Source organism: Lepidothrix coronata, unplaced genomic scaffold, assembly GCF_001604755.1.
Source record: "Lepidothrix coronata isolate B3197 unplaced genomic scaffold, Lepidothrix_coronata-1.0 Scaffold12, whole genome shotgun sequence".
In the NCBI taxonomy this organism is placed as follows: Eukaryota; Metazoa; Chordata; class Aves; order Passeriformes; family Pipridae; genus Lepidothrix; species Lepidothrix coronata.
In genome coordinates this window covers 2,342,539-2,364,260 of record NW_016690192.1, presented here as the reverse complement: position 1 = coordinate 2,364,260, position 21,722 = coordinate 2,342,539, and the positions used below count along the sequence as shown (strand labels likewise).

The window sequence follows — 21,722 nt, the reverse complement described above, 5'->3', positions numbered from 1 at the left end:
ATCACGATTACGGTTTCTTTTAATCAACTGATCGTCTGCTGCTGCCTGATCATCAATCCACATGGCTGGGGTCTCTGGGCTTATGCCAAAATCCTTCCCATTAGCACAGTGATCCCCTCCTCCTGTTGGTGTAGTCGCTGAATGGGACAAGGAGAAAGCCTTTACCCTCTGCTGACATTCATTAGGAGTTGTAGCTTCATTCACGTTGGCCACGGTTGGGTTGAACGACAGGCGGCGAGAAGGCGGATCTAGGATCTGATTCCACTTTGCACCCAGCACGGTAGGTGAGACAGCGGCATCTGGAAAAGGGTTTCAATTAGAGAACTTACTGTCCTGCTGAAGCTACAGGTTCTATTAATTCTGTTGCATTAGAATGCCCCAAATATAAATGCAGAGATGTTCAAATACGGGCACAATAATAAAACGCGTCTGCCATAACCAACATTTTTGGATCAACCATTAGCAGTGTAATTGCATAATGTTTCCGGAACTCAGGAATTTAGAGCTACACCAATTAGTATCAGGTTGAATTTGCAACTTTAAAGTACTGATTAATGTACTTTAGACAACTAGAAGTGCCTAGAAAGACTCTCACCCCCATAAAATGTTCAACTTCCTTGACGGCACAGAATTAGCAATTAGATTAAGCAAAAAATTTAATGCTTCAAGGATAACTTTCATTATATGATTTATGTGATCTAATAAAACACTTCTGCAAAAGAAGCTTAAAATAAGTTTTGCCTGGTTTGTTTAAAATAAATGATTTAAATATTGCTACTGAGATTAAGCTTCACAAAACCTTTCTTTAAAAGTGTACAGAACATTTGCTATTAAAAGAGTGAGAGATGTTACAAAAATAAACAAGATTAATGGAAACAGAAGAGAATACTAAGAAACACTGAAGGCATACCATGAAAAATTAACAGATGTTTTTTGCAAGTTCTGAGATTAATTTGCAACTCAAAACCAAAAAGAGTGTCACAGATCTCTGCCTCTTCAATACTGCTCTCTGTAGAATACATCTGATGTGCATCTACAATCTTGTTCAAAATGACTCACCTTCATTTTGCTCAAATTCATCTAAAACCTTATCGAGGTTATATGCCTCTGCTTGGAAATAGTTCTCCATTTGTCAGGGAACGACCACCAGATCCTTGTCTGAACCTGCCAGAGAACAAATTACAATCAGATACTTAACCTTCAGTCAAGCAGTGTTCCACTACCCAGTGTCCTGATTTAAGGGGGAAAGTCCCTTGGAAATCAAATTTTACATACATTACATACATAAATCAAAAGTATTTTCCAGGAATAAAAATTATTTGTGTGCTTAAACTTGCTTGATTCAGATTAACAACCTCCCCAAACTTGCTCTGGATTTTATTACCTCCAGTCTCTCACATTAATGTGTCTGGCCATCAGAATCACCATAGTGGTAAGAGCAAAACTGCTCTGACACCAGTCAGAAAAAACCAGTCTAGAGAACCAGAAAGGCCAACCAACAATCTGAAGACCCGACTTTCAGTTCTGTGCTACCACCAAATAGCTCATGTGGCTTTGAACAAGTAGTTTAAACTCCCCGTGCTTCTCATTTTTTAATGTATACTAGCCTAGCAGTATTCTGTGTCACTCCTCAATTCCCAGAGATGCTTCAAAGATTCATAGTTGTAAAAGTTGGTAAGGGACTTAACGGGTGTTACTTGAACTGTGCTGGCTCTTAAAATGTCTGCTTTAATAATCCTTGTTTCCCTGAAAGGCAGGCACTGGAAATCTAGAAAAATGCACACAAGTAAATAGTGTCATCAAAACATCATGCTCTCAGGCTACAGAGGAAGACGACAAGGGAGAAATGAAAAAAAAAACCAAAACAAAATCAAAAACTCAACCCTAAATCATTACATAACTTTCTACCTTCACACAATAAATAACATTTTGCCCTAACAGTAGGAATACAGACTTCTTTCTTCCAAAGCCTTGTAACAAGATGACATCCAGATTCAATTTTTCCAAACATTCACTACCAGAAAAGACATTTTCCCTGGAAAATGTGGGCCATAACCTATATACCACAGAGAGACCTTGATTTGATCTGTTCTCTGAACATCACCCAAAACAGCCTTATTCTCTTCAGAGTTGGCTTTCACTGTTGTGAAATAAGGCAGTGGAGGGGAAGAGGGTGAGAACCTTGTTTTGCAGTGTGGAGCAGTGTTAGACCCGACAGCTTAATTAAAAACCTGCTCTCTTACAGCACGGATACAACAGACACGACAAACACAGCAGAGAAGTTTCCAGTTTAAAACAATACTTTACCATCTCCACCAGAGTACCTGGATTTGAGGAAAACATCAACCACCTGTATTTGCATTAATACAGCACTGAATGTGGTTTTGTATTTGTTATGGGCAACAGGTTACTGGTACAAAGTTGTGCACCAAAATATCACAAAATGCAGACTTCAAGTTTTTATGGTTGACTTCAAATTTGATAGATGGTTGTTTCAAAGGGTGATCATGATACAACATAAATATATTGCTTTTTAATATAATCAGACTAAATCATGTTATAATCAGATTAAATCACATTTTAAAGATATATACAAGAGTTAATTTTAAAGTAAACCAGTAACTTAAAAATTGCAAAAAAGCATCAACAGAAAAAAGACCATTTTGCAAAAAAATTCAGAGATAAACTAGATTCGTCAGCTTACAAACTCCCAGATTTGTCCTCTGATCTGGGATTTTAGATAACTCCTGCAGAGAAAATAGATGCATGTCTATATCATTTACATGATGCACAGGTTATAACACAAGCAATGGAAAAACTGGCCACCTTCATCACAGGCTGCATTTCAGAAGTCTCAAAAAGACTGTTTTGTACAAAATACCATATAATTTCACATCAATTTATAACGTATTTCATTTACATTATAATAACATTCCTGCCTAGCAAACAATTGATGAAGACATGAATAATTATTCCTAGGCAATGTCCTACCACTGAGGTCAGTGATGTGAAGAGTATTTGTCAGTGAAGCACTGCAGGATTGAAAAACGTCACACAAAATTTTTGTGTTCGTGAGTTCCAGCTGAACAGAGAAAAGACCTTTTATATCACCATTGTTATTTCACTTACTGATGTATCAGGATATATGGAGAACCTTTTATTTTTAAACTCACAGTCACTAAGCTGACAGCCACACTAAATGAGATCTCATTGTCTTCACAAGGAGGTATTGCTCAGAAAAGGTCAGCTGCAAATCTTCAGGTCTAACATCTAAAATTATTATCATTATATTAAAGAACACAACAATCCCAGAAGCTTTTCTAGAAATTTCTGTCCAAGGGCAAAACACACTGCCAAAGCCACACAAGTCCTTAATGCCCTCTGTCTGACAGAAAAGGAGGACGAGTCCTTGTGTTCGAACAGATCCCAGCGACGTTTCCTGATTATACATTGTCAGCAACTCATTTTTTTGCCAGTTGAAGATCTAATGCTTCAGCTCTCCACAGCCAGCAACTCAAGATCAAAACACAAAATAAAATGCTCTAACACAGCATGCTGTAATAATTAGGAAGCTGTTTTCCCTGTGGTTTATAATTTAATTTTATTTTGAATATTTTTGTGAAATATCTAACATAAAGAAGCATATTCCTTTACAGGTCTTTTGAAACTTTTGACTGCAACCCACAGGTGCCACTATAAAGACTCCTGGAATTATTCTAGTCCCAAAGTTCCTCTTAGTACAAAGGTTGGAATGACATTTTTAAAAGATCCTTAATAGTTGTATAAGTTGTACTCTTCAGCATTGCTCATCTATTCTAAGTCATAGCATGGAGAGAAGCTCAGGAGCAAACACACAACTCAAAGGGAGAATGAAACTAAGAGTAAATCAGGAAGAAATTTCAGTGGCAATTGTAGCTGCAAGTTGCCAAAAAGGAGACACTTCCTAAGTTAGTATATATTGGGATGAGCAATATGAAGGAGAGGATACTGTGCCAGTGCAAGGAGAAGGAGACATAAACCACCAAGGAGTGGAAAGCATAAGATGGTTTTTCAAAAATACAGTCCTCCATGCAAAGATTTGGCAGAACAGACTAACTACAGGCAAAAAAACCCATTAAATATTAAAGTTATATATTTCATTTTAACTATGTGTACAAAAAAAGATTAATACAATGGTACCATCCACTGGTATAGTCAGTCCAGAACCCAAGACCACTTGTTACCCATTGCAGAATTATCTTCTGTCTTCCAGGGCAAAAAGCAGATTAAAACATGCAGCCTGTCAGATCAGATTATTTTCAAGCTCCCACTGGATCACAGATCATGCATAATTCAGAAACTCTGTGTTTTACTTATCAATTTCTTCATACAACAGCATGGGCTTATCACCACCTTCTTTCCTAAAACTTAAGTATTTATGTTTTACGAAGTTTACATGCTCTACTGTCCCCTGATGTCTAAGTACAAAGGTGCATGTCCCAGAATGTCTGTGTCATATGTACCCAGAATCACCACCCTCATCACCACTGCACTCAGACATAAGGCAAACTTTAGCTGAATAGTGGGGAGGGAAGGAGACAGAAATAAAGGACAGAAAAACCTTCCTTAAAATTAGATGTTTTTCTGAACAGGCTTGACCTTAGAGACTGCCTCAGATATCCCACATGCCAGCTCCTCCTTGAGGAATGAGCTGTACCAAGAGACTGGCCTTGTGTTGCACCTGCAAAGCAGCAAGAATCAGATTTGTTTTGGTCTCTGTGATAAGGAATTATGTAACCCATGATGTTCCACACTGCACATCCTAAATTACCCGCAGGATTTTTTCACCACAGGAACCGACAGCCTTAAGTCTTTCAAATTGTCTTCAACAGTGGACGACCAGCACACAATTACATTAAAACTTTAAAACAAAAAATGCACCAAAGGAAATAATATCAACATACAACTATGAGCCTCACAGCAAAGGCCTAAAAATCAGAGAGTATGTACAGAAGCAGAATAAGATCTCAGGATTTTCTATCATGCTGTCCTGTGGAGCCTACTCTTGCAATATGAAACTGTGAACCTACATGTTTCAGTAATCTCTTACTAAACAAAATGTTCAAATAGTTTATTACAGTCCTCACCAACAGTATACATGAAAAGCTCCTAAGATGGAAGTCACAAGGGATATGATCAAACGGAAACCAAACATTGCTTTTTCTTCCTGATAAAAATCAGATACCCAGAAAATGTCATTTTCCCACAGCATGACCACGTGGAACTACAGATCAACTGGGCAAACTAATTTATTGGGTCTGGTACTCCTGAAGACTTCCTTCAATCCCAAGAAACAATAGTCAAGTCCAAACATTGTTCCAGCTCCCTTTGGTGATCTGTGTATTACCTGCCCTTGCAGGGAAGCAGCCAAGCACCTTTGCTGTGAAGAACACTTTGTTCAGAGTCCAGGAATAGCTGTATTTTTAACTGATGAGATCTGTCTACAGCACAGGCTGAGCAAGAAGACTTTGCTCGCCTCTCCCCTCTCCCAAACAAAAGAAGACAATCTTTGCTCTAAAACAAGGCAATTACTCTCAGTAAAAAACAAAATAACAAAATGTTAAAAATACTCCATCATCTTCTATATGAGACACATCCATACATAAATTCTATGTATATAAACATATATCCATAAGAATACAATAACCCCCTGTGTATTTCAAGTACATAATGAAGCATTATATTCTAAAGCAGAACTTGCCTCTTACCTTTTTCTCTTACATATATGTTAGGAAATGAATGCCCCCGTGCCTCCTCATGGTGACTGCAGCACAACCAGCCAGCTCTGCTGAATTGGGGTGTTCTACTTGATCCTAGAAAGAAAATACAAATGTGTATTTTATGATTGGCAATTCCACCACAAACCATGCTTTTTTCAACACATGACTGCAGTCAGCACAGGCACATTTGCCAAATGCTGCAAGTTTCCAAGGATCTGGATTAGGTTTGCAGCTTTAAATTCAGGGATCTGTGCACTATGCCACTATTGCTCTCCAATAGTCTGGTGAAAAATGTTGCTAATAAACCCCACATTGCTGCCTACCTACTATTATTCTTCACTTAACTGTAAATCCTCAGAGTAAGGCAGCAACTCCAACTGTCCTTGCATTCCTGATGACCTTGACTGTAACAATTTATAAACCAGACTCTGAAATTAATTATATTACACTACAATAGGCCTTCCAAAAATAAAGAGCTAGTAGCTTTGATACTCAACAAAAATTCACAGCCCTCTGAATTCTGTAAACTGTATTCATCAGCTTCCCACTGATTTTGTTAGAGCTAAACAACTGGTTTTTGTCTTCAAATTATTTCCCCTACAATCTTAGGCTCCCTTCATTTCCTAAAGGCTTCTTCTCACAAAAAACACAACAGCATCAACATTCAGTAGCAGGGAAGACCAAAAAAAAGGTCTTCAGAAGAAACTGTTTTGCTCTCCTAACTACAGCATTTCTGTAGGTCAGGTGCTCATTTTCACAGGCTGCATCTTAACAGTCAGCATAGCTCAAAAATCCCACACAGCCATGGGCAGAGAAAACAGACTGAGCTTATAACAAAAAGTGCAACAAGGAGTAAGATAAGTTAAATTCATGTGTTAAGGTTTGCTGGTGCTGGCATTTTGACCTGTTAGGTAGTTGAAATATTTATTAGTGCTCTCTGATGAAGCTGCAGCATGTTAGAAAAAAATCTTAAACCTCCAGCAAAATGAACAGAATTAAAAATAAAAAAAAAATCAGTTCTCCATGTATGAAAGCAATATTGAATGTTACACTACAATTTTCCCAGGGTTGTTTATTATTCTTTTCAGAAATAAGCTACAGTAATAATTCCAGGAAACTAATGAACTGAACAGTAACACTCTGAGTAGTACTGTTTCCAAACTCAGAATCCCACAGCTTTGGATGCCAAGAGAACTCTTCCTGTATACAATTTCCGATGCTATATATATACTTCCACCTCTATAAACTAAGATAAATTTTGGATATTTGAGAAATAGTAGATATTATCTTATTACAATGTTCTTCTACAGGCTTCCTATGCATGCAAAAATGGAGTGAAGGAAATTTAATTCCACTGAAAGGCTTCAGAATAAGTTTTTTCAAGGCCTGTCATGTAGTGTGGCAGTGGGGAAGGTTCTCTGTACCACCACCATGGCCTCTCCTCTCGTGGAGGAAAATGATTCAGTTTTCATGACCCCTTTGAAAAGACAGATCAATTAATGACAATTCTGCCTGGGATTTATGACAAGGCCTGTCAGCTGCGTCCCGAACACTGGACACATTTCACACAAACCAGTCACACATTAACCACAAAGTTCAAGCTCCCCTGATCAGAAACGGATCAGACCCGGCAACCCCCAGCTGAACCTGTGCTGACACCAGTGCCCTGAGCCACCAAGCCTTCTAGGCAGTGATACTCAGGGCAACAGTGCAGCTTTATTATTCATTGTTTTCATTCTGCTCCGCTCTCCTTGTTCCATTCTTCCCAGGTAATGACTTTTTTGTCCGTAACCATTCTGCACAGAGGAACACAGATCTAATCAATGGCTCCCAGTCTCCAAAGTAAGCTTGGAAGAGCTATTACCTGGAGGTCCTGGAGCTTTTTGTTTACAGTTCAACATTTACTCTCAGCAGCCATTTTCCTTTCCAAAGATCAATGCAAAAATCAAAGCAAGCTTACAGATATGAATGCAATATGTTTAAACAAAAAGCAATTAAAAAAAAAAAGTAAATTATAACGTATGGGTTTCATGAAAAAGCAAAACAAGTTGGCAACAGACACAAACTATTTTTTCAATAAGATTTTAATGTAAGAGAAGTATATTTAAATAAAAACCTGGCACAAAAAGAATAACTACAAATGAGAGTCAAGAATACTCACAACAACATATAACCTCAGGATTATTAGGTTTGTCACGAATCACACACACTGCTAAAAAAGGGGTTCCATCACACCTGAAAAAAAATACACACATTTCCAACGAAAATTTATGGGCCCACTGAGACATCATTGCAAAGGGAGGAGGCCCAGTATCTCTGCTGGCCCAGTTTGCTGCTTTGAGCAGTTGAGTGTCTTATCTATTCTGCTAGTGGTTGCTGAACATCTCTGTCTCCTGCCCTACAGTGGCATCACTCAGGTGCTGCTTTGGTTATACCCTCCATGTCTGATTTCCCTCAGGAACTCCAAGAAGGCGACTACCAATTACTGCAAAAGCAAAACAGAAATTGAAGAGAAATTTGACAAGCTGAGACGTGCCCAGAATAAAGAAGTGATGAAGAAGAGAAGCAAAGAACTCTAAAAGTATAAAATTAGAAATATCTTCCACAAAAAAAGGAATGTAAAAAATGTTTACAACGTTAAATGGAAGTAATCTGAAGTAGCACAAGTTGGAATAGCTTATAATAAATGGAAAGAGACTGAAAAAGAAGCAATTCTGATACTATGTTAAAATAATGCAGAAAATGCTCAAAGCTTGAAGAGATGCTAAAAAATGCTTCCATCTACTGGCAAAGATCCAACTCCTAACTACACCAGAGATCCTCTATAACGTGCTACCGGGGAGAAGATGTCTTTGAGTAGGCAGGGAGACAGTTGCAGCCATTTTAAGGCACTTTATTACGGTTAGATTAGTTGAACTAGGCATTATCTCCAATGCAAATCCACATTTCAATGCCGATATCTTTACTTCATCCCTTGTCTACACCCTGAAATATCAGATGGGAGATTCAGAGACTCTGGACATGGACGTGCTCAGGGCCCAACTCTGCAGGAATACAAACTGCAGTAAGAAATCCCATAGCAAGGGGTTCCATCAACAGGAAATCAGAGTCCTTAAACAAGAGGGGAAACAGGACACACATCAGTTATACAACATAAATCACTTTATCTGATCAGTTACTCTGGAAGCTACATCTTCACAAGTGGAAAAGTTGGGGGTTCTTCACTCAAGTGATGTAATGCTTGCAATAATGGCAATTTACTACACCCCCAACCATATTGTCCCAAAATGTGGAGCTCTTTCTACCTAGTGTGTGCCAAATCAAAGGTTATTACTTGTTATGGAGTGTTATAAAGAGTTTCTGACACAGCAGTACCAATATCTGTCACACACATGAAAATGCCTGCAATGGCAAGGACTTCAGATTAGGCCCCAAATGAAACATTTCAAAATGCAGTGTTCTATTAATAATCAAAGCAGCAGTCATGCAATGCAACCAGAGGAGAGAATGATAGTTTTCAAAATTCTAATTTATTAAAGGATACTCAGCAAATGACAACAGAATTTTTTAAAAATACATGGTCTGAACCACAGCTCAGGATTAGAAAATCCCATCAAAACTCACTACAAACCCATTTCATAAGAAACACTGACAGCAGCAGCAAGAGATAAAATGTAACAAATATAAACAAGATACAATTGTTGCTAATCCTTTCCCTGCACCAAAAGCTCCAGATGACCAAGTATCCTTCAGCTTTACTTCCCATAATTTGCTGATGTTCCTACTACCCAATGTAAATGCACCAAAGAGCAGACTGGGGCATGACAGGCTATTTCTGTGTAATACAACACTTTGTACCAGCTCACTACCCATGAATGCTGACAAAGATAAACTATTTCAATGTTGCATTGAATTGTCTTTTTTTCCAATCAACTGAGCAAACAGAGCTGGACAATGCCTAAAGCAGAACAGTCTCTCTAACGATTTCACTAATATTTACATCTTTTGCCTTGACTTTTCCCCACGCCATTTTAAAGCCATTATTTCACTTTTGTCTCTAGCCAAGTTTCCATAAGGAGACATTCACACATCCTGAGCAGCAGTAAGGCCCTCAAAAGAGCAGCAACTTCAAGGAGGTGCTGCAGGAAACATCACAGTCAAAAGTAACAGGGGGACACAAAAACTCCAGCAGCATCCTCAACCTTCGTGCTCCAGAAAGTAAAAGCAGCCCAACTGGAAAGGACACCTGCTTTACAGCACTTTACAGTAGAAAATAAATTCCATTTTCTACCCTTTTTACTGTTTCAAGGAGAAACCAATTGATTTGTTTTCTTGATACAACCCCAGCCCTGCCAAGCAGCCTCAGCTGGGCCCTGAGCACCTGGAGACAGGAACCAAGTCCTGCTTATGTAACTGCTTGGGACTGCCTGGAACAGGATCCATCCCTGCTCTTGGGAAGAACAAACAGATAGGTTTACACTGCAATTCTGCCTTCCACGCAAGTTTTTCCAGAGGAAAACAGTTGGAAAAAAAATGAGAAAATTCTTTCCTGAGCTTACTCATATGCTCACAGAGGTCACTTCAAAATTTGGTTTATATATCTAAAGTTTCATAACACTTTGCTTCATACAACTCCCAAGTTTAAAATACTGTAAACCACAAAAAGCTAATGCATTAAACATAAATTTAATATGAAATCATGTTTCTTAATTTGTGCATGGATTCCATGTAATATCATCAGTGTAACAATGTACATTTTTTAAAAACATCAATCCATTTAACATACTGATCTGAAGCTGTTACTTACCTTTTTTCAAATACAAATGAAACATACAGAATAAGTAGGTTTATAGGTTGAATTTTTATGTTTCTGTATTTGAGAAACAAGAGTTTGACTATAGTGTTTAACAGATTTGAAGAATAAAATTATTTAAAGCCACATGCTATCTATCTCAGAGTGGATCAATCCTGTACTCTAATACTTTGTGAATTTTTCTTCTTTCTAATGTAGGGTAGAAACAAGAATGAAACCCAAATAGACTCAACATTATTTCAGATGTTCCTTAGATTTGTGCAATAAGGTCCCCTAGAATCAGTAATTAAAAGCCTCCCACTGCCAAGGAACTGGCCTTTTTATAAAGGGGCTGATACCTGTGGGTGCTGTGAACAAAATCTCTATCTGATAATAAAACCAGAACTGTCAACACAACCAGAATGGGACAGATGAGAAGGACAATGGGCAAAAAGGGAAACTGCTTTGCTACCATTTACCAGCCCATCAATTCCAGTTGTACCCACTGGGGAGAGAAGCTGCCAGAAGTGACACAATTTATGCCCTCAGCTGCTCTTTAGAGAAAGGACAAGCTGAACAGAAAAACACTCTGGAAGTCCACAGTCCCTTTCTACTGAAGAGCATCAGTCAGCTACTAAAGCCACCTTTATCAGCACACTACAGTTTCCAACAGCACAGTGGTCATTTCTGCTCATCTGACAACAGAGTTCTAAAATCTTACACACGTTTTAAAGAAATATCATAATTATAGACAGCAAACAGTTACTATTTCTCAAATCCTACATTATGTAGAGCTGGATTACCATGCTTCCCTGAAAATAAGTTTTCAGAGATCTATGGGGTTTTGTCTCATACTCCCTTCAACCTGAAATTATCTGAAAGTAAGTAACTTTTAATTGCCACTTTGTGTTGACCCTTCTATTCATACTCCACCAAGCACATTATAAAACATTGTTGTCAGTGTAGCAAAGTTCACTCCCACGTTTGTGATCATGATCTCACATCACTGCTGATGTTCACAGTGTCTCAAGTCATCTGTAACTTGTAACTCACTCCATACAACTCAATAATCCGTGGCAACACCGTGTACTGAAACTGCTACTTCTGAGCATCGTTCCCATCTCTGCTGAGGTCCATTAACAAGCTTTTACCAGGGCTGAAGGGACTGAGCACTAACCAACAGAAGTGGTGAGTAACTTGCATTTAGGTTCACTGCAAAGCCTTTTTCTTTTCCCTGATATATTGTACCACTAGAGCAATCAGGACATTTACCTGAAATTTATGTTAGACTCAAGGAAGTTTCAGCTATAATACTAAGTGCCCATAATTCTGTATCACTGCTGGCAGTCACAGGAAATAAAGGCTTAACAGATAAAAATCCAAAACATCTGAAGGCATTTATTATTAATGAGTTATGAGTATTAACACAGTTATCAGAAATCTTACAGAGGTCTAGGAACACCAAATTCTCCTAAATTCAGATGCAACATTTCTCACATACATCAAAACTGAGAAACCCCTGATTCTTTTGTCCGCTGATGCGGTGGTTGATTCTGCTCAGCCTTGACTCCCTACCTCTTTACCCCTCCTTAGACTGTGCCATACTCCTGTTTTCTTCATCTGTCTGTCTTCTTTTCCCCTCTCGCATTCCCTCCTCATTCACTTCTTCCAGCACCTGTTTTCTTTCATCCTGCCCATGCTTCCTTCTTCCTCTGATTAAAAAAAAAAAATGAGAAACCCCATGTGTTAACATTACTGTTCAGAGCCACTGGTGTTTGTAAACATACCAGTCGTAAACAACCTTATTAACCACATCATATTATTCCTCATGTCTAGGAACAGTGGGAGCAAAACCAATAGCAATGGTGATGCCTCCACTTTGCAAACAGAAATTAGTCTTTAGACCAAATGGATATCAAAAAGGAAAAAAAAAAACAACAAACCACGTGGTCGAAATAACAGCTGAATCCTAAGACACTGTTGTAACTGTCAACCTACCTCCTGCCCATCCTCATCATTATTCACCATCATCATGGCTCCTTCACAAACTCATGTAAACCCTCAGCCTTTCAGCCTGTGAAATGCAATTTTTGACACATAATCCAACACAGTATTCAACATCCAGGATCAGCACAGCTACCCACTTCCCTCAAGCATTTATGCTTGAAACCTCTAGTTAAGACATGTTTTGTTGAATACATAGGAGGCACAACTATATATTTCCCCACAGCAGAAGGTACAACAGCATTTAAAAGCCATCTGTACAGAAATCAAGTTTAATAAGTAAACAAACAAACAAAAAAATTAAAATACAGCAAAAAGGAGTACTGTAGGAAAAGAATAGGGGAATAAAACCACCACACATACAGGTCTCTATTGCCCATGAGTCTCAGAAGCAATTTCTAATTGCCAACCACAGCAAAACCCAGGTTCACTCTACAGGAGTATAAAAAAAAAATAAAATCTATGTGCAAATTCCAGAGATAGGTTAAAATGCATTTTATGGGTGACTTGTTAAGTGAAACTAAGGTAAATACAATATAGAGGCTATTAAACCAGTACACCAATATAATTACTGGAAGCACAAAAGCACAAAGGCAGACTGGTGCTTAAGTAACAACCTTTTAAAGTTACATTTATAAGAGTCAAGAAAGAACTGTGAAACACATGAAGTACACTGGGCTTTTATTCTGCCTTCATCATTTATACAAAAACTCAGTATGAAATTACTACAATCAGTGCAATTTGATGTTTCAGCTAAGAGGCTGCTTCAATATATATGTTTTTTAAAGTAATTTGCTAATAATATAACCTAAGAAGTGGGCCTTGCACATACTTTCAAGATCCCCAAATAAGGGATAATTAAAATACTCATTTTGAATTAACCAATAGAGCACTCACAATGTACCTTTGTGACATGATGACAACCAATGTGCTCTGATAAACTATCAGTGTGACTGGCAAACAGAAACAGTAGCTGTGTACTGAAGTATAAACCCCCCAAAGGGTCTAAATGGGATACCTGTGCCTTTCTCTAAAAACCCAAGTCTCAGGAGCAAGCCATTTCCAACCTATAGCCTGTATTTCCAAGCTATAGCATGTACTTCCACAGTATCACACGAGAATGTGCTATTTCCAAAAGACTGGTAGATAAATGAAAAAAAAATTAATATACAAAGAAGGAACTTTCCTCTTACATTATCTCAACTCATATTAAATGTTCATTTATCTGCATTACAGTGTAGATAGGGAATAAAAAATTGCACTGACATTACTGGTTTGCTGGGTATATTTGAACCATGTAACTTTTGTTTCTCCTCCAGCCTACAAAGAGAACTCAGCGTTCACAGCCTCAGTAACACAAATAAGAGGACTTACACAGTGGTTAAGTGTTCAGATGCTATCACTTCTCAAGTGTTGCATCTTTAATCTCCTACAGAAATTAGGATTATGGGATCATATTGTTCACTTACTATTCTCTATGCTCATATTTAAAATATATATATGTGTCATTTACACAGTAAAGACAAATCCAAAGAACTGTCCTCTGAGGGAAAAGCAAGCTGCTATATGTATTTTAGCAGCAACCTGATACTGGGCAATCAGTATCCACAGAGCTCTGGGAAAAAAAAAACAGAATTACGGTGTTATATGAGAAAGATGGGATTAAATGCAGAGGGGAAAGCAAGGGAAGAGATACTATGGGGCAAAAAGGATTTACATCTACAGGAAAACAAGATTCCTTCGGTTCACTGATGGTAGAAAAAGTGCTTACTAATAAAGCATCTCAAAGGTCTTTGATACATAAAACATAGGATATGATTTAGACTATAAACTCATTCAACTCATCTTCCAATTGGAAACAAAACACAGTTCTCTCCATCTCCAGATTGTGTAAGAATTTCCCTGCTACTTACAAACTCTTTCACAAACTGTAAGGAATCACGAATGAAAAATAAGTCCCAGCCAGCAGAAATGAATCTGGACTTTAGATTCCCCAGTTTCACCTGGAGTGATGGGAGGTCCTTTATCCCTGGACCAGCACGCTGCACTGGCTCAATCCAAGAACCACTGAACACTTCAGAGAATCAGCTTAACCAAACCCAGTTCTCCATCCTCAGTACTGCAGGATGTCAGGCAACACGCTCCTTGGACCTGTGATGTCCTCAAAAGGCAGGTAGGCATTATCCCTACTCAACAGCTGGTGGGAGTGGTGACACACAGGATACACTTTTCTCTCTCATATCATGCTCATTTAAGAAATCTCCAGCACAGACATCCACCCCTCTTCTGCACAGACCACTGAGGCCCACCTGCCTTTGCTCCTCTAGCACATCTGCAGGAAAAGGTGTGCACCTCTTCAGCACTGCACTTCCCAACCTGGGACAGAAACATTTTGGTTAAATTGATATGCAAAGCTCAGAGCTGCAGAACTTGATGAAGGAATACAAACTGAATTCTGTCAGGCACGTTGGGGAGATGACAGGAGCAGGGATTACCTGTCACCCCCACACACATCACAAAAGTCTCATCTCAGAGATAGAGGATGTGAGGCACACCCAAGGTCACAATGAGGTCTGAGCACCACAGACCAGAGGAACCCACATCACCAGAAACCAACCCATATTTTACTATTTATGACACCATTCTTCAACCTTGCTCTTAAAATCTGACCATTGAAAAAAAGGAGAAAGGGAAAAAAAATCAAAAAGTTGTTGGAGAAGAAAAGGAAACAGATGAGAAAAGTTTCATTGATTAGGTTAAAAGAAATGTAAGAAAAGTACAGCTAATAATAACTAAGAAACAAAACCCTCACAAATCTGAAAATATCTACAAATTTTGTTGTAGTATCTTACAACTTCCAATAATCTGACTGGTCAACTGATCAAGCAATAAATTTTATGCATATTCATATGACTTGCCAATTCTTGAATTTATAACAACTATATCCACTATAAATTCATAGTTTCATAGTTTCAAATGGCTTGGCCTTTATTTTAGTGTTCCTAAATCAATCTTCTAGATCACACTTGGAGTGCAAACAGGTAAGTCAACATGTACACTGAGTTCAAAGCAGAGTTTTGACACAATAAAACTGAATGTGGAAACAGAAAAGCTCCTCTAATAGTCGGTGTCATTCCAGATAAAGAAGCTATTCTGCGATTCAGAAAGCTCTTTGATCTTCTTCTTACACTGAACATTTACCAACTCCTTTTAAATGCATCAGACTACTTTTTGGGAAAATGTACCAGTGTATGTTCATCCACTGTTAATCTGTTATGAATTTGCTCATGTATTTCACCCACATTACTTCCATAAATAAAATTTTAAACTTACAGTAAAATACAAATGTTGTACTCAGAGCACGTTTGTAAAGTTTGAGTTCTATTATTTATAGAAAAAGGCTTCAGTATCTCACAGAAGTAAACAAAACCTTTCCAATTACAGTATTTTTACAAATTGCATGAATGCAGAAGAAAGGCTGGTAAGTGCTACTGGGGCGGTTACAGCACTTCTATAATTGACAGAGCTCACACGAATCTCTGCTCTGATATAAGTACGGCCTAATTTCAATTTATCACCTGATAAGAAGTGACCTCTGGATTCTTTGTATGCTGGGAAGAGGGAAGGACAGGTTCCTCCCAGCTACCACTTCACTAACAACAAAAAGGCACCGAACTGAAGACATGCACTAAACATTTTGCCTTTTTATGCAGGCCCACAACCGCTCTTCGGCAAAATTGAAGTGCAAGAAGTCAATAAGTGAAATTCACACTGAAACATTACAGTCATTATAGTCAGAATTTGGTATATAGTATTTGTTTTCCAACTCTTACATGGACAAGGGATTTTTTTTTCTCAACACAATGAAAGGCTGAAAACACTTACAGCATCTTTGATCGTGCCTAATTCCTCTGTCACTAGTGAAAAATAGCTGGGGAAGAGTCCTAAAATAGCTACCAAACTAAATTCTACAACATAGAAGTATTTTCAAACATAGGTAATAGCAGAAAAAAACAAAAAAATACTTTCAGCTTTGTCTGTTATTAGGCTTTAGTGCTTTTTATAACTACTATGAATGTCAGTTCAGCTCCAGTCGGACCAAAAACCAGGGAGAGACTGGTGAAGATCCATTACTGCATTACTTCATATACAAAGCCATCCCCCAGACCAGGGCTCGGCAGCACTGTCTAAAGAACCAGTTGATACCTCGAGCCTCCATTAGGGAGCTTTCCACCTTTGTTACTATTTTGGAACCAAACCATAGCAGAAATCCAACAGAAAAAATTTTTAGAAAAACTGTTAACTGGCAATACCATTTCCAAATGTGAAGTCTGATTATACTTCATTAAGCAATCAATCTTTAAAAAAAAAAATAAATCAAACTTCCTTGTTGCTATCTAAAAGGGGGGAGGGGAAAGTATAGAATCAGAAGCAAAATCTATACAAGCAGCATGGAGTGCAATTCTTGACAGAAAAACCTGGAGGATCCTAGCAGAGCTTACTGGAAATTTTCTAGATCTTCAGAGTATTCCCTTAAACACCTGATACTAAATTGACTCCACTGACTCATAGGTAGATGTGTAGCTTCAGTTGTCATCAAAACATCAGAGATATAAGTAATAATTAACATGTATAGCAATAAGACAAAGATATTGATATATACTCTCTATATAATACAGAGATAGAATACAGAGGTACAGCCACTACCATTATCTGCAAACAATTGCATATGAAAGTTAGTAATTGCTACTTGAGAATACAGAGATAAACAAAAAAAACAATGCAAGTGGAAATCCGACACTGAAGTCCATGTTTTCATTTGCCCAATGTACACCAGGGACAAAATATGTGAAAAGTTTAATACAGTGACACCAAAACTTCAAAACACAACATATGGTCCGACTGTCACACACTGACATTTCCAAATTATCAAATTTTACATGGAAGCAAAACAACAGTAAAGTTTCCTGAAGTTCTCTCCTCACTGGCCTTCGTAACGAACACAACTCTCGCCTTAGTTTATACTCAGACTGAAGATACCACACAAGCTATTCAGAGAGCACTCCAGCTCCACACTTCCAACCTGTAGATTCTCTGTGCTTCAGGGACTCCACACCTGTTTTTCACATAGCTTCTCACTTTTTTTTCACCCTTTTTTTTTTACTGTGACAGAACTATGTCTGTGCAAAAGTCAACTGACTGGACTTGCTTCTTTAAGGCACCTCTCACTTGAGCAGATCTGGATGAAAGAATAGGGAAGGAACAATTTACCCAGTGTTGTCACCCATAAGTTCCTGGCCATACACTGTTTGTCTTCAACCTATGTTTTTAAATTAGTTAGATTTCTCTAGTCATGACCTTTATGGATTTCCTCTGCCATTCACGTTAAGCCTATTTGAGGCTGAAGGGCTGCTATTTCTTGAAGAATAAATACCAATATTACACATCCCTGCTTATCCCTTCTAGTAGTACAACAGTAATATAATTACTGATGTAATAATCCAGTAATAATCCAGACTGGAATTTTTCACTGAAAGAATATAAACTCAGCTTAGAAGTATTTCTCGTATTCCACCTGTCTGCTATGGCAATCTGAATAGTAGCATTCCTAAATATCCCAAATTCTGCATGTGTGTGATACAAAAGGGAGAAAACAACATAAAACACATTCAGAAAACAAATACCTGTCACAGACAAAAGCACTGAGTGCAGTATTCCATCAATCCCAACGAAAATGTCCTGGGATCTGCAACGTCTTGCAATTTTCTCTAGAAACTAACATTTAAAAGAGTGACAGAGTTTAACAACCTAAATATGACACTCATACTCATTCCTTCCCACAAACACTAGCTGAGAAATACATTCATTAAGATTTAACTGAGCAACTTAAAATCTACAAATGTGCAATGTCTAAAAAGAATCTTCAGAGCCAAATTTAAAAAAAGAAATTGTGTTGTCCTTTTGTTTCAATTAAGTGAAACCCAGTCAAACAAACAGTAAGTAGGAAAGTACTTTAGTTATCTGTAAAAATAAAATAATTTATCTCTATAAAACAAATCTGATTCTTTATATATAAATTATATTTGTGTGCATTATAATAATGGTCATTTATTTTTATCACACTGATTTTTCAGTGTGCTAATCTTTTGATAACTATATAGCCTGTTTTGCTCCAGTTAGTAGTCAAAAAAGTTGTATGAATATGTATGCTGAATTCCAATTTTCCTGAATTCTAATTCAAGTAGAAACTACTATGTCAACGAAGGATCCTTGATGTAGCTTTTATAACTTCCCATCCATTTACATTAATTGATATAATTTTCCCAGTGTTGCAAGATATAGCCAACACTTAAAGCCAACACAGAAGTAAAAGCTGTTTCTATCACCTAAAACTCGATACTTCCAGTTACTTTCAGCCATTTACTCTTGACTATCTATTTCTTATCGATACAAAAAGCTTTCTAAACCTACAGTATCATTGCAGGGACACATTTCTCAATGCTTCACAGAAACAACTGCAGGGAAAACCAAACATGTCAGTTCACATTTCTGTCCATTTCAAAGTTCAAGTCTCCTAAAGAATCACAAATAGAACTATAAACAGGCCACCTTTCGATTTCTTCAGTCTCTTTAATCTCAATCACCTTAAAAAAATAAACAGCAGCCTTTATATAAAACTTTCAAAGCAGCCTGTGAATATACTGGTGCCTCACAACAGTGTTCTGGAAAAGGTCACTGATTCATCAGCACAGGGACTGACTGTGCACTGAAACTATTGTCCCTCAACTGATTTTTGGTCAAGAAAGTCACTTTTATTTGGAAGATTCTCGGCTTAGTGCATCAAAAAGATTTTTCTGAACAACAAAACATGAATACACAAAAATCTATTTTTGGCCAACTTTTATCCAAAAGCAAAACTTCACTCTAATCCTTTACCATAATAATTTCCAGGCAATTTTTTATAGATAGCCTGTAGAGCCAAAAACCAGCAAGCTGCTTTCTGCTAAAGCTGGCACAGCTAGTGGACAGACTACAACAGACATTAAAAGCTTATCATTCTTTGGCCACAAGTTTTAATACTGCATCTTTGTTCAGTCTCTACCTTTGTTCCCTGAGACAACCACAGTCAGACTTTATGCCAAACTAAAAAAACTGTATTTCATCTCAGCCTTAGCCCCAGGCCTCAGATCCTGAAATGTGTGTCTTTGAAAGTGTTTAATCCCCGGCCTCATAACTGACTCAGAGCTAACACACAAAAACAACACCCACTATCAGGAGTCAGCACTGCAGTTTTGGGGTGGGTTTCTTCCTTTTTCACACACTAAGGGAGGCCCCATAAAGCAAAGAGAACCAATCAGTGTGTCAGAACATGGTAACTTGTACAGTGTGAATCGGGGCTTCAATGAGAGGGAGGCTTCTTTGAAATTTTAGACCCTTCTTCAGCTTCCATTTCAGATTCCCCAAACCTCTGAAGAGATTTTTAATTTTGTCTCTCTTGGGTCAAGGAGACTGTTCTTCTCATTTTGCATCACATGCTGTAACTTTATAAAAAGCAGCACACTGCTGGGTTCAGGCAGTAACAAAGGATTGTGATGTTGTTTCCACCACTGAAGGTATATCTAAAATTTGGATTCGTTCCACGCAATCAAAAATGACTTGCTAATAAAAGTTAATTACAATGTTTTCAGACATTGTGTTGTCAGCTAAATGATGCCCAAAGAAAATATAAGCTTTTATTCAAGTAGAGCATCTTTTTTGTTGTTATTATTATTCTACTTGTTTATACAGCGCTCCTTCTAGTTTTGGATTCAGCCTGGACCCAAAAATTGAGGGCAGTGTTATTCAGAAATTCTAATCTGAGACAACCACGTTTGAATAACTAAGATTCACAGAATTCAGTTAACTTTTAATATGGGAACTGAATGAAAATATGTGTAAAAATTACACCCTCTGAAGAACCTCTGTCATAAAATAATAAAGGAATATCTTGCCTATAAATAAACAAGACCGTTAACACGAAAATATAAAGTCTATCAATTTCCATCTGCTACTTGTTTCTCAGCCTGGTTAACGAGATAAAAACAATTCTTGAGCCACCCTCTGCCATAGGCACCTATTTAGCCGTAACATTTATAAGCAAGTAACCAGCCCACCTCTGCAAAAAGTCCGACATGCCAAGAGTGCCAGTTATTCTTAGAGTGAGACATGACCACAATTTCACGTAATTAGAGATGTTATAAAACGCATCCCGCCCGCTCTCCCCATCCCCCTTCACCACTACCACCATTGCAGGAGTGACTTGTTACACATCAGGATGAGCAAGTAACATTCCCTGCCCGGGAGAGAGCGGAGATCAGGCCATAAAAAGGGCACGAGATGCAAACAGGGATCCTCCCCTCGCCGGGCCGGCGGCCGCGGCTGCCCGGGAACAGCCTCGCCCTGCCCCGCGCCGGCACACCGGGGTCCCGAGGGGAGCCAGAGCTCCTTCCCCATTCCCCGGGATCGCCGGCGCGGGGAGAAAGGTGCCCCGAGCGAGCGGGTCACTCGACCCGCGCGCCCGGGGACGGAGGGGGAACGGCGGGGAGGGGGCTCTGAGGAGCGGGGCGGCCGGGGAGGGCTGGGGAGCGACCGCTGCCTTCCCCTTGGCGGCGTGCGGGAGACAAGGGCGGCGGGGCGAGGGGCACCCGGAGCCCCCCGGGCCCGCGGCGCTGTCGGCGACACGGCGGCTCCGCGGAGGCGCCGGAGCCCTCCCCGCCCGCGGGGCCTCGCTGCGGGCGGCAGGGGCCTGGGGAGCGGGGTACCCCGGCCTGCCGGGCCCGGGGGCGGCGGGCCGGGCGGCGCTCACTCACCTCGGGAGGCAGCAGGCGCCGCCGGGCGTGCATGGCGAGGGGGATCCCCCGGGTGCTGCCCCGGGAGCGCGGGGGGCCGGCGCGCCCTCGCCGCCGCCAGCCGGGCTCGCTCGCTGCCTCCGCGGCCAAGGCCGCCGCAGCGCCCGGCAGCAGCGCCCCCTGCCCGGCCCCGGCGGCAGCGCACGGCACTGCGGCACCGCCGGGGAGGCGGCGCGGAGCTGCCGCGCCCCCGCCCCGCGCCGCGGGGTCCGCGCCGGCACCGCCGCCCTCCCCGCGCGGAGTCCCGCCGAGCCCGGGGGACCCGCAGGCACACAAACA

At 39.6% G+C, this 21,722-nt stretch overlaps 1 protein-coding gene across 1 annotated transcript in view; it reads right to left on the bottom strand.

Moving 5' to 3' along the window:
* Nucleotides 1-21,495, bottom strand: part of ZFYVE9 (zinc finger FYVE-type containing 9) — a 56,952-nt gene extending 35,457 nt beyond the window's left edge. Inside the window, 5 exon segments of the mRNA XM_017805558.1 lie at nucleotides 1-17; nucleotides 19-299; nucleotides 1,060-1,164; nucleotides 5,748-5,852; nucleotides 21,405-21,495. The exon segment at nucleotides 1-17 is cut by the window's left edge and continues 1,807 nt beyond it. Coding sequence (XP_017661047.1) covers nucleotides 1-17; nucleotides 19-299; nucleotides 1,060-1,129 — 368 coding nt within the window. The 5' untranslated portion in view covers nucleotides 1,130-1,164; nucleotides 5,748-5,852; nucleotides 21,405-21,495.
* Nucleotides 21,496-21,722: the final 227 nt, after the last annotated feature.